The following is a 14,249-nucleotide window of genomic DNA, read 5'->3' as shown; positions in this document are numbered from 1 at the left end:
AGTAGTCACCTTTAGTCAGTAAACCTCCAAACACCCCTGACTAATGGGTGACTAAAACTAGTTTAGTCCCTAGTCACCCCACCCCCAACTTTTACTGACTAGAGACTAGTAGTAGTCACCTTTAGTCAGTAAACCTCAAAACACCCCTGACTTTTACTGACTAAAGTCCCCCTCTCTCTCCTCTAATTGGTGTTGCACAAGAGTCATTTAATACCGGGACATTTAATGCTGACTAGTAGTAGTCACCTTCCAAACAGGGTCTGACTAAAAACTTCTAGTCTGACTACTACTAGTCACATGACTAGAGAGTATCCAAACACCCTCTAAGGCTGGTCACAATGGGCAAGAACATAAGCTAGTAACTTCACACTTCCCTAGACTATGTTACTACCTCCATAGTGGGTAGGAATCAACCCGGCAATCCGACCCATGGGCAAGCGCGCCCATGGGCACCCGACCCTAATGGGTAGGGTATGGGTCGTCATTTTCACCCATGGGTAAGCCCGATGGGTAACCCGATTAGTCATGGATAGGGTATGGGCATAAAGTCCTGCCCGTGGGTCACCCGATGGGTCGCCCGATTAACTGACATGTGTGTCTCGGTATAAAAAAAGGCCTAAACTAGTCACCTGGTCTCGCACTACCCCATTGTTTCTGTATGCTACATATGGCTCACAGCTTTTTCTAGACAAATATGGCTCACTGCTGCCATTTGCTAGCCACTCAATACACAGCCCACTTTGATTTAGTAGATTAGACAGCCCACTTTGATCAGACAGCCCACTAGTACTAGTAGCATGCAGTAGCAGGCCCTTGCCGCTCCTTTTTATAGGCCTTTTCTTTTCTATCGGCCCATGTAAATAAGACTAGCTACACACACGCTCACGCTGGTGCATCCGCTTCACATAGGTGAATTAGTACCACCTCGCTAAGGTAGCAAGGAACGGAGCAGCAGGAAGGCTATAAATATAGCAGGTTGCTGTATGTGTGCTCTATTGCATGCGTGCCCGATGGGTGCCCGATAGGGTTGGGTGACCCGCCGGGTTCGGGCATGGGTCCGAGTTGTAACCCATGGGTAGGGTCGTGGGTGGGTCCTCTGCCCGATAGCGAACTCGGGCATGGGTTTGGTTGGGGTCGACCCGGTGATACCCGACCCGACTGCCAGGTTGAGGTAGGAACATCTATGTAGTGTCATGCAACGATGTATTTATTAGGTTATAGACTCATTGTTTTTTGAAGTGTGTGATGTTCCGGTAACTTAGCTAGTTACCACAAGCACCTCTCTCTTCATTAAATATGTGCCACATAAGAAAAGTTGTATTGGAGTATGTGATGTTACTCCAAAGTTACTCCCCACTGTGACCAGCCTAATATATTTTTTGATATCACCGGACGATGACTCGTGTTCCAAAGTTCTGCCCTTGATTTTGGAGGATGGCATGATTTTTTTAATCGTATGTATGTTAAGTTGTTAGCACACATCGTTAAATGCAGAAGGAACTTTCCGCTTTAGAAGCCATAGACCCAGGAAGCCCACGTAGATCAAGCTAAGCAGGTGACTTTGTCTATGTCGGCCTCGAGGTATAGAAAACAATTGCTTTACATCACTTGGCTTTTCCAACTGCTCTTTGACTATGACCTCGTGCGCACCCGTTTTCACCACGACCAAGTATATGATGCGTGTTAGAAACCAAAGCGAGTTGGATATCTAATAAACTATGGTGATGGGTGGTGAGTTTTGCTGGAACCAGGCCTGCATGCACTGTGACTATGGTGATGGGTGAGATGGATAAATACTCATAATTACTACTCAGCCGTGCATCAGATGATGGAGCACCTTAGGCGTATTAAAAGGGAACTTGAAATTTTATGCAAAATAAATCAATCAGCAACCAGAGACCATTTCGATCCGTTGGTCGATTCCAGTTGACTATGTCTATTGCCCACAAGTTCATACAGCTCGTTGCGCCTATATAAGCACATACATCCCCTGCATATTCGAACCCATCACTTATGCCACAAACACAAACAGAAACACAAGCCAAAAGAAGAGCCAACTAAACTATTACTCCCTCCGTTTCGAATTACTTGTCTTGGATTTGTCTAGATACGGATGTATCTAGACTCATTTTAGTGTTAGATACATCCGTATCTAGACAAATCTAAGACAAGTAATTCGGAACGAAGAGAGTACAATCAAATGGCATCCTCCTGTTCCTTCCTTCTCCTTGCCGCTCTTCTTGCATTGGTCTCGTGGCAGGCCATTGCCTCCGACCCTAGCCCACTCCAGGACTTTTGTGTTGCTGACATGCATTCACCAGGTACTATTTCATCCCCGTTTCCTGTCATGTTATCAGCAAATACTTATGCTGAAATTATATTTTCAGAAATTATATGCAAGTTAAAGAAAACTTCGTAAGATCTAAGCTTACATGTTACCTCTCCTCTATGCACCCAGTGCGTGTCAATGGGTTTGTTTGCAAGAATCCGATGGAAGTCAACGCCGATGACTTCTTCAAGGCAGCTGCTCTGGACAGGCCTAGGGTGACCAACAAGGTTGGATCCAATGTCAGCTTGATCAATGTCATGCAGATTGCTGGACTCAACATCCTCGGCATCTCAATCGCACGGATCGACTATGCTCCCTTAGCACAAAACCCACCACATACGCATCCTCGCGCCACTGAGATCCTGACGGCACTACTAGGAAAAGGGCTATAGATGGAATGGGCACTAATGACGCATCTGTCATGTGGTGCGCCACTACTATATAGCAGTGACGCACCAGGCACACGGTGCGCCACTAGTAAAAAAATTGTTTTCTTATTTTCCGAAGATACTAATGGCGCATCATGGCAAGGTGCGCCATTACTAGTGCTAACTAGTAATGGCGCACCGGCCACATAGTGTGCCGCTACTGTTGTTTTTTTTTATTCTTTTTTTTTTTGCAAAACTCCCTCCCTCGCCAGATTCCCCAACCGTACGCCGCCGCCCCCTCCGTCCGCCGCAGCCGCCCACGCGCCCCCGCCGCCTCCCTCTCCCCTTCCTCCCCCTCGAGCGCCGCCGCCCCCTCCGTCCGCCGCAGCCGCCCACGCGCCCCCGCCGCCTCCCTCTCCCCTTCCTCCCCCTCGAGCGCCGTCGCCCCCTCCGTCCGCCGCAGCCGCCCACGGGCCCCCGCCGCCTCCCTCTCCCCTTCCTCCCCCTCGAGCGCCGCCTCCCCCCAAGCCCCGCCTCCCCCGCGAGCGCCGCCTCCCTCGCCTCCCTCCCTAACCCTCGGAGCCGCCGAAGACTTGGAGCCTCGGCGCCGCCCCACGTCCACCAGGAGAGGAGGCCCCACGTCCACCAGGAGAGGAGGCCCGCGACCTCCCCGCCGTCTATCCCCGCCTCCCCCAAGCTCGCTGTCTCCGCCCTCCGCCGTCTCCGCTCCGGCCACCACCTCATCGTGGTCAGGTAACCCTCCTCCCTCTGCCTCTCTTCTCCTCTCTTCCTCCTCTCCTCCCTCCCGGCCATGCCCTCTTCTTCTCTCTATTGCTAGGTTTAGGTCAAATCCCTCTCTAATTTAGGTCAAATTAGGTTCAAAAAATTGCTAATATAGTACTTGTGCTGATTGCTTCAATAGATGACATGAATTAGTTAGTACTTGCAGTAACCACTGACACAAGTAGACGTGTGTTCAGTAACCAGTCAATTGGACAGCCTCCTCTCTGCATGTTATAAGTTCATACAAGATGGCATTTTTTCTAGAATTTGTATTTAGTTACCACTGACACTAGACAAGAACTGTTGTTCAATAACCAGACCTGCAAAAAAAAGAGAATCTTGTTACTGCTTGTTCTGCTCTAGTTACTGCTTGTTTACAGAGATCCTATGGCCTTGTGTTACTGCTTGTTCTGCTCTAGTTATTGGGGATAATGTCCAGAATCTTGTTACTGTATTTATTTTCTTTGTAGTATGCATGTATGGTCATCTACACTACACATATCTTATAGACAAACACTGTATATTGTTACACAAATTGTAAAAAGGACTCAAACTATCGGTATCACATTCTGCTGCTAGTGTTTATTTACATAGATCCTGCTTATCTTAGTGAGTCTTTGCTGTAACCTTGGTTGTCGAGCTAGCAAGAAATATATTGCAGGCGCACACCTTGGTTGCCATGTCTTTTTCGATCTCTGGAGTCGCCCAACCGTATTTTAATCTCTCCCTCGAACGAACAAGGGGTACACTCATATTTTAATCTCTCTGTGTGTGTGTGTACTCTCCCTTATCTCCTTGCCTCGTTGAGCACTACTCCATTCTTGGCTGTACACTTGAAATTTGTTATGTACTTTCTTTGTATGGTCTGGTCATCTACACATGCATATGTTGTAGACAAATATGTTGTTACGTTACACACATTGTATGATTTTGCAACTTCAGGCAGCCTTCCCTATAAGCAGAGTGATGCCTTCCGATGTCACACAGATTGGGTTCCTCGGCTTTGGATTGTTACACAATAACGTTTGTTGGAAGAACATTACGTAGTGTTTTTACAGAGATCCTGCTTATATATAGTCATGAGTATTGCTCCAGCCTTATAGTGGTTCTGCTTATTATTTGCTCCATGGGATGGCACAAGCTTGAGCTGCTAGCATAAAAAGTATTGCAGGCGACAGACAGTCACCTGCCCAACCATATTTTAGTTTCTTCCTCGAACGAGCGAGGGATGCACCAATAACTAGACTGCAAAAAATGAAACAATGACTGCAACAATAGTACCACCATGACTGCAACAATAGTACCACCATGACCACTGGGCTGCTCTGCTTCTGCTAGCAACAGTAGAACCAATTCTGCTCCTTTGCTACTGCTATAATAGAATAAAAGAAAAAATATACATTACATAACACCAGTTTTTCAATTGTAGATTAAACCTGGCCGTTTCATCAACACATCATCATCAGACAGATTAACAGCAATGTACTGAACTTAGTCCTTCTTTCATCATCACATAATAGATTAAACTGCCAACTACTGAACTTAGTCCTTGCACAGCTGAAAGTCTGAAACTGGGACTAGAAGAACAGCACCATCACTGGGCTGCATCTATGATAGTTGGATGCAATATATTTCCTACTGTATTTGACTAGTGTTTAGGTCAACAGCAATCCATGATTTTTTTAGTTAACAACAATCCATGAGTTTTAGTTAACAGCAACCCATGATTTTTAGTTATAAGCAATCCATGATTTTTAGTTAACAACAATCCATGATTTTTTGGCTGTTGGCTGCTGCTGTATGTTGCTACTGCTAGTCTGCTGCTCGTGTGTTATTGTTAGTTACTTCGGTTGCTCATTGGCTTCTGCTAGTGCTAGGCTGCTAGTAGTTCTGTAGCGTAGTTGCGGCTGCTCTATTGTGTCATATACAGATATGCTCATGTAGTCATGTGTGCTGCAGATACAGCTGGTCATGCTCTGCTGTTGCTGGTTGCTGGTATACTGGTGTGGTGGTGCTCTGTACTGTGTTTCCTTGTGCTATGCTGCACTGTTGCTTGCTGCTATACATAGTGTGTTGTTTTGTGCTCTGCTGCTGCTAGTTAGTTGTGTTGTGCTGCTGACCTGTTGTTTACTTAATACTTACTTGTGATGTGCTGCTATAACTATTTAGCAAGTGTTTAAAGCTTTAATTTATTAATTTCCTGGGTACTAATTGGTCTCTTCTGCTGCTTATCAGAGATGGGGGGAAGCAGCCACCGCCGCTCTGCCACACCGCAGTACGAGTTGGATGCTTCCGAGTTCTTCAGTATCATACTTGGGACTTCAGTATCATCCATGACGCAGGTATATAGAATGAGAGATCTCCCCTTCACCCATCTCATTATGATATCTGTTGTTTGCTAGATCTCTCATTGTCCCAAACTGCAGAGGCTGCCTGACAGTTTTATGAACATGCTGGGTGAAGATCCGCCAAATAATGTGAAGCTGCGACAGGCCGGCAGCGGGTTACGCAGGCTGTGGGATGTGGAGTTGGTGATCAAGGAGGGCCACATGTACTTGTATCATGGGTGGGAGAATTTCTACCGTGCCTTAGGCTGAGGAAGGAGAAGGAGAAGAACAATGAGAACTGAACTATGTCAGGTATGTCAGATCTCCAAGATGATATATATATATATATACTTAGTTACCTATGTTATCTCTAATATGCTTAGTTTCCTATAGGTTAGCTTCATTTTACCTAAGTTGGCTCTAATATGCTAACTTAGAGCTTATATGCTTAGTTTCCTATAGGTTAGCTCCAAAATAACTTATGTTAGCACAAAATGATCAAGTTTACATAATAAGCTTATAGTCTTCTTCTTATTCTTCTTCTTTCTCAAAATGGTATAAGTTAGCTTCATTTTACCTAAGTTGGCTCTAATATGCTAACTTAGAGCTTATATGCTTAGTTTCCTATAGGTTAGCTCCAAAATAACTTATGTTAGCACAAAATGATCAAGTTTACATAATAAGCTTATAGTCTTCTTCTTATTCTTCTTCTTTTCCAAAATGACATAGGTTAGCTTTATTTTACCTAAGTTGGCCCTAATATGCTAACTTAGAGAGCTTATATGCTTAATTTCGTATAGGTTAGCTCCAAAATTACTTATGTTAGCACAAAATGATCAAGTTTACATAATAAGCTTATAGTCTTCTTCTTATTCTTCTTATTCTTCTTCTAATTCTTCTTCTAGTATTCTTCTAGTGTTCTTCTTCTTCTAGTATTCTTCTAGTCTTCTTCTTCTTCTTCTCTTCTTCTTCTTCTTCTTCTAACTTCTTGTTTATCATTTTGCAGATTTGATTTAATTCACGAAAGCTTGCATGAATGGAGTGCTTCTTTTCCATTTGTGTTTTTATTTTGTATCAATGTGAAACTTTTGTGAATTGATGGATAACAGTGTTGGATGAACAATGTGAAACTTTTGTAATATGTAATGATGGAACTATGTGTTGGCTATGTATGTATATATGATGAAACTTGTGTGTTGAATATGATTGTTATATGGATGCTTGTTGTATATATATATGTGTTGGATATATCATATGTGAAATAGTGACCTGAGATTAAGAAAAAACGAAAAAAAATAAAAAAATTGTTACTAATGGCGCACTTCCATATGGTGCGCCATTAGTATACCAGATACTAATGGCGCACCTGTGGGATACTAATGGCGCACCAGTCGTGCGCCATTACTAAAGTATACTAGTGGCGTGGTACTAATGGAGCACCTGTAGTGCGCCATTAGTAGACAAAACAGGTGCGCCATTAGTAGGCCTTTTCCTAGTAGTGCGGTACTCGAGGGGACATTGTATGTTGGCTTTGTGACATCCAACCAAGAGAACCGATTCCTCTCAAAGGTGCTAAACAAAGGTGATGTGTTTGTGTTCCCTGTGGGGCTCATCCACTTCCAATTCAACGCCAACCCCTACAAGCCAGCTGTTGCAATTGCCGCGCTCAGCAGCCAGAACCCAGGGGCTATCACAATTGCCACTGCAGTGTTTGGATCCTGTCGTCGCCGGATCGATCGAGAGGAGAGAGCAAGCGAGAGAGGGATGAACACACGCGAGGAAGAAGACACTGGTGTTTTCTGTGCCGTCGAACTCGACAGCGTTTTTCTGTTATTCCTCTCACTTTTCCTTAGCGATTACAAGGCTAACTACCTCCCGATCCGCTGCTCTAGATCCGCGTCCGTCGCGCCATCCCACGACTGCGTCACTAGTGCCATACCGATCGGGAGTTTACATCAAAACAGAAAATGGGAAACTGAAGATCGTGCAACAGCACGTCTCGCTACCAAGCTATGTGCATGCGCATGGAGCTGTCCCATCGGACACGCATGCATGCACTTATTCTATGCTGAAACAGGTACGCAGTGGAGCTGAACTTAATTAGGTCCTACATTTCACCCCCTTAAGATCTGCTCCTTAGTGCCAACCTCGGACATTCCAAGCTTCTGACGCATCTTGACAAAGACAACACGGCCCAGCGCCTTCGTCAGTGCATCTGCAATCTGGTCCCTGGTACGAATGTGATCCACTTCCACCTGACCCTTCTCCACACAATCACGTATGTAATGATACTTGATGTCAATATGCTTGCTACGGTCATGGTGGACTGGATTTTTACTGAGAGCAATGGCAGCTTGATTGTCCATGAACAGCTTGAACTTGGCCTGCGGCGTCCCGAGCATCTCACTGATCAGACGAGAGAGCCACATACCTTGGCACGCCGCCACTGCCGCAGCGACGTACTCAGCCTCGCAAGAAGAGAGAGCCACTATCTTCTGCTTCTGCGAGCTCCAAGTGACAAGATTGTTGCCAAGGAAAAATACATTGCCGGAGGTGCTCTTCCGGTCCTCAGTGTCACCGGCATGATCACTATCTGTATAGCCAACAAGCTTCACCTCGCCGTGCCCGGCCTGATAACGACAGCCGTAGCCCAGCGTCCCTCGAATATACCTGAGAATCTGTTTCACGGCTGCCCAATGATGAGTGCTCGGGGTCTCCATGAATCTGCTTACAATTCCCACGGCATGTGCGATGTCAGGTCTTGTGTTGACGAGATAGCGAAGACTGCCTATCACACTGCGGTACAGCTTGGGATCAAATAGCTCGCCTTCATCCTCCTTCCTGAGCTTCAAACGACACTCCATTGGAGTGCTGCTACTGTTGCACTCTTCCATGCCGGCTACCTCAAGGATTTTCTCCGCATAACTCCGCTGATGAAGTGTGATTTCACCCTCTGTTTGGGATACCTGAATCCCCAAGTAGTAGCATAGTAATCCAAGGTCACTCATCTTGAAAAGCATCTTCATCTGATCCTTGAACTCTCTGATTAGCCCTTTGTCCGTCCCGGTAATGACAAGGTCATCCACATACACTCCAACTAGCAGAAAAGTGGACTCATCTCCACGCCTGTAGACTGCATGTTCCAATGGACTTCGCTCAAACCCAAGATTGACAAGAGAATCGCGAAGATTTGCGTACCAGGCTTTCGGCGCTTGACAGAGGCCGTAGAGCGCCTTGTGCAGCCTCAGTACACGGTGCTCTTCCCCTGGCGCAGCAAATCCGGGCGGCTGGTCAACATACACCTCCTCACTGAGATCGCCATTTAGGAATGCCGACTTGACATCCATATGGTGAACTTCCCAGCGGTGGTGCGCGGCGAGCGCGAGAAGAACACACACAGTCTCCAGTCTGGCCACAGGCGCAAAGGCTTCCTCATAGTCCACCCCTTGCTTCTGTACGTATCCCTTCGCCACTAGAAGGGCCTTGTACTTGGTGATGTTGCCAGCAGGATCCCTCTTGACTTTATAAACCCATTTCAGCCCGATGGATTTCTCACCGGCTGGCAGGTCTGACAGTTCCCAAGTCTTGTTCTCATGGATGCAACGCATCTCCTCCACCATCGCAGCCTTCCATGGTGCATCACCCAGAGCCTCTTCAACGTCGCGCGGCTCTTCGGCACTGAGAAAACAGCTCTCATGATACTCATATTCAGCATCTTCTTCTGTGGCATCCATGACGCACGACATGCGTCGGTACCTGATTAGTACGGTGTCCACGTCCCGCCGGTTTTCATCCTATGACAGTGGGGTGGCCCACCTGATTTCAGGCGTTCCCAGAGTTTCTTCTGCACTTGGTGTGGTTGTTTCCCCCAAGGGCGAAACTGGCATCTCTCCCTGTACTGGCGTCTTGAGTGGTGTAGTTGGGGTCAGCGGCGTGGTGGGCGAGCCACCATGCGCTCCACCGGTGTCCAGCTCCTCGACACCTGGTTCTGTGGTACACCACGGTGAAAACGCCCGGCGTGGCCTGCGTCGGGGCCGCGGTCACCGCGTCCCAGCTCCATGCCCGTCCTTCCTCGAAGAGCACATCACGAGTGACTTGTACCCTTTTTGTTTCAGGATCATAGACATGGTAGCACTTTGCCCCCTCTTCATATCCGACGAAAATCATCGGCTTGGAGCGGTCAGAGAGCTTTGTAATGCCCGGCCCCAACATCTTGACATGTACTGGGCAACCAAAAGTCCACAGATGCTGAACCGCCGGCTTTCGCCCGTGCCATGCTTCATACGGTGTGACGTCTTCGAGGCTGTGAGTGGGAGCTCTGTTGAGCAGATACACTGTAGTTTTCACAGCCTCTCCCCAGAAATATGCAGGTACTGCCATGCTCTTCATTAGGCATCTTGCCATCTCTACCACGGACTGATTTCTCCTCTCCACCACACCATTCTGTTGGGGAGAGTAAGGCGCCGTGGTGTAGTGTTTCACGCCCCTTTCGCTGCAGTACTCTTGAAATTCCGACAAGTTGAACTCCCCTCCGTGGTCAGACCTGAATGCTCGAAGTTTACAGTTACCTTCAGCTTCTGCCATGGTCTGAATCCTCTCGAAACAGGTGTGTGCCTCATCCTTAGACTTGAGCAGCTCAATCCACATATACCGGCTGTAGTCATCAACAACAAGAATGAAGTATTTGTTCCCTCTTGGTGTTGGTGGCGTGATCGGACCACACAAATCTGTATGCACTAGATCCAGGCCATGCTCTGCTCGATATGAACTCGCCTGCGGGAAAGGAGCTCGATGTTGTTTCCCTAGTGCACAGCCATCGCAATACTGCTCGATGCGAGCTATCTCAGGCATACCTCGGACCATCCCTTTTGCAGACATGGCACGCAGCGCTCGGAAATGCAAATGCCCCATTCTAGCATGCCACTTCCAAGTCTCATCATCCACTTTTGTCATCAGACACACCGGCGTGTCAATGGTCAGCATGCCGGTGTACAAACGAGTGCTTGATCGCCGGACACGAGCTAGTATGCGTTGAGCTGGGTCATGTACTGTCATCAAACCATTCTGAATCCCAATCTGACACCCACCTTCGTCCAACTGACCAGCAGAGATTATGTTGCTTCGCAGGCTCGGTATGTAGTATACCTTTGTCAAGGCACGCTGCTTCGCCGCTCTGGCACTTGAAAACAATGGATCCCCTGCCACGGATTGCTACATGTGACCCATCTCCAAATTTGACCATGCCATGCACGCCCTCATCAAGCTTAGCAAACATGCTCCTCTCTCCTATCATGTGACTTGTGGCACCCGTGTCAAAATACCATAGACCGTCAGGGGATGGCACGGGGATTACCTTTTCTTCATTGAGAAAAACTGCCTGTGGTGCTACTGGTTCAGCCGCTGTGCCGGGGGTGACCATGGCCATGAACAGGCCTTGCTCATGCTCGTCGCCTCCTTCGCGCACCAGATTGTCTTGTTCCTTCTTCCCTTGCTGACCGTGTTTTTCAAGATACGACCAACAATCTTTCTTCCAGTGGCCAAGTTTCCCACAGAAGTGACATTTCCCTTTCTTCTTTCCGCCCGATCCACCGGATCCACCAGCGCCGCCGTTGTTGGCCGCAGGTTTGCCTCCGCCGGGGGACTTGTTCTTGGCCTGCTGCTTGTTCTTGCCGGCGCCGCCGCCACCGGACGATGAGCCCTTGTTGTTGCCGCCCAGCTTCTCACGGGCCAGCCACTCCTCATGAGTGAGCAGAAGGCGCCTGGTGGGTTGCGTGCCGTCGTCTAGGTCGTAGTGGTCTTCACAGGCGGAGAGGCGGCCGACGAGCTCCTCGATGGTCATGGTTTTGAGATCAATTAGAGACTCAATCGCCATGGCCACCGGGCGGTACCGCCGCGGCACTACGCGGAGGAATTTCTGGACCGCCTTGTGCTTGGTGACAGGGTCGTCGTACAGCTCCAGATCGGCGATGAGGGCCGAGAGGCGCAGCCCGAAATCTTCGACGGTCTCCCTGTCCTTGAACCTGAGGTCCTCGAACTCCCGCCGCCAGACCTGCGCCTTGGCCTCGCGGGCGCGCTCGCTGTCCATCCGCATGGTCTTGATAGTTTCCCACGCAATTTTCGCCGTGTCCTTTGCAGCCAGCACGCGAAGCATCTCCGGCGGAACGCCGGTAAGGATAATCTGCAGCGCGCGCCGGTCATCAATCTCGTCGGCGGCGGCGTCGGTCACCACGGACCAGACGTGGGCGACCTGCAACTTGACTTGCATCAACAGTGCCCACTCTTGATAATTCGTACGCGTGAACATCGTCGACGCGCCCGTCTCCTCGCGTACGACGCGCTCCACCACGCGGAATTCGCCACTGCCGCTGCCAGTGAGGCGTGCGACGGGCGCTCCGGACGATGGTGACTGCCCTGCCGCCGCCTTTGCCGCCGCCTTCTTCTTCTTCTCGTCGTCCGACATAGCCGCAGCGGATCAGACACCGCTCGACCACCAAGGCGCAGGATCGAACACCCGAAGCTCTGGTACCAAATGTCGTTGCCGAATCGATCGAGAGGAGAGAGCGAGCGAGAGAGGGATGAACACACGCGAGGAAGAAGACACTGGTGTTTTCTGTGCCGTCGAACTCGACAGCGTTTTTCTGTTATTCCTCTCACTTTTCCTTAGCGATTACAAGGCTAACTACCTCCCGATCCGCTGCTCTAGATCCGCGTCCGTCGCGCCATCCCACGACTGCGTCACTAGTGCCATACCGATCGGGAGTTTACATCAAAACAGAAAACGGGAAACTGAAGATCGTGCAACAGCACGTCTCGCTACCAAGCTACGTGCATGCGCATGGAGCTGTCCCATCGGACACGCATGCATGCACTTATTCTATGCTGAAACAGGTACGCAGTGGAGCTGAACTTAATTAGGTCCTACAGATCCAAGCCACCAATATCAGATGATGTTCTTGCCAAAGCATTTCAGGTGGAAAAGAATACAATAGACTATCTCCAGGCTCAATTCTGGGAGAACAATCAATACTAAGTCGGACCTTGGTCGATCATGCAGGGAGATCAATGCACAAATGTAGGGCTTGGTTGAGTTTTAGATATGCATCCTAAGCTATAAAACGAATGTAGCATATGTCATTCTAGTATGCATCTGTAACCCGTGAATGTATTTCTGCCTTATGAATAATTGAAAATATGATTTTTTTTTTATTTGGCCAATATTGATTGATATGTTGTTTTGGTTAATGTGTTGTATTACCTGTAAGAAACCGAAAATTCGGGTATTTTCTCCATGTTCCAAAAGAATAGATCATTATCTTGCAAATTATATAAGTTTGATGCAAGGGTTGATCACCCGAGGAAATTGTACTCATACGGTGCAATACATGTTACGTATGTGTAATCTCCACAATTGATCATGATGAGTAGACAAGGCAATTTAATATCCATTTTTATTACATGCTTCCCACCAATTTCATTTTTGTGATGTTATTCTGTTTACAAATCGTTCTTTACTAGTTCTCACCACATCTAGACAGATACAAATGATTAACCCATCATTATCAGTAGTACAAATAAATCATAATGGAAATCCCTATGAATTGCAATCCTAAAAAACAAAAAGGAAGGAGAAGTTCCTGGTGACTCCGTTAATCTTACGAAAATGTTAATGCCCACACGTGTGGGCGTTTGCATCTCGCCCACACGCGTGGATCCGCGTCCATTCATGAGCGCACGGATCTTGGCATGTTTCTAGTGCCACATAGGACTGGTCTGGTGTGTGGGCGTTCACCCGGTCGCCCACACGGCCGTTTCACCACACGGGAGGGGCTGGTGTGTGGGCGTTCAGCAGTTCGCCCACACGCCACTTTCCACGCACGCACAAGGGCTAGTGTGTGGGCATTTGTCATCTCGCCCACACGCCCGTCTCCTCTCCCACACCCAAACTGCTAGTTGCCATGTGTTTGCAGTGCACATGGCAACTGCCCTATTGTGCTTTATAAGCAGGTGGCAACTCTCTTTTTACTCGAGTTGCCATGTGTTTTGCAGGGTACGCGGCAACTGCCTAGTGTGCACGTAAGCAGATGGCAACTCTCTTTTAGCGAGTTGCCATGTGTTTTCGCATGGTACATGGCAACTGCCCTAACGTGCATGTAAGCAGATGGCAACTCTTCCTTTTACATGGCAACTGCCCTAGCATGCTTGTGAGCACATGGCAACTCTCTCAACTGTCTAGTGTTAGTATGTGGCAACTCCTAAAGTTTTGAAATAATGGCAACTACATTAGACCAGACCATACATGGCAACTGCAGTTGTCCGACATGGCAACCGTAGTTCAGCGACATGGCAACTGCGGTTAAACGAACATGGACGAGGGTCTGGATCATGGCAACTGCGGGCGCGCGGTGACTGTCACGCGTGGCATGCGGACCACGAGGTACGAGG

General features: G+C 48.2%; 1 protein-coding gene across 1 annotated transcript; it reads left to right on the top strand.

The window, feature by feature from the left end:
- The first annotated feature begins 2,200 nt into the window (after positions 1-2,200).
- LOC123090392 (germin-like protein 8-11) lies at positions 2,201-12,837 on the top strand. The gene is made up of 4 exons (XM_044511714.1): positions 2,201-2,321; positions 2,459-2,695; positions 7,309-7,521; positions 12,731-12,837. The coding sequence occupies exons 1-4, from the start codon at positions 2,201-2,203 to the stop codon at positions 12,835-12,837; spliced, it is 678 nt and encodes a 225-aa protein (XP_044367649.1).
- The last annotated feature ends 1,412 nt before the right edge of the window (positions 12,838-14,249 follow it).

The sequence above is a fragment of the Triticum aestivum genome, chromosome 4B (assembly GCF_018294505.1).
Source record: "Triticum aestivum cultivar Chinese Spring chromosome 4B, IWGSC CS RefSeq v2.1, whole genome shotgun sequence".
Lineage (NCBI taxonomy): Eukaryota > Viridiplantae > Streptophyta > Magnoliopsida > Poales > Poaceae > Triticum > Triticum aestivum.
Note: the sequence above shows the minus strand (reverse complement) of the source record. Positions and strands in the feature narration are given on the sequence as shown.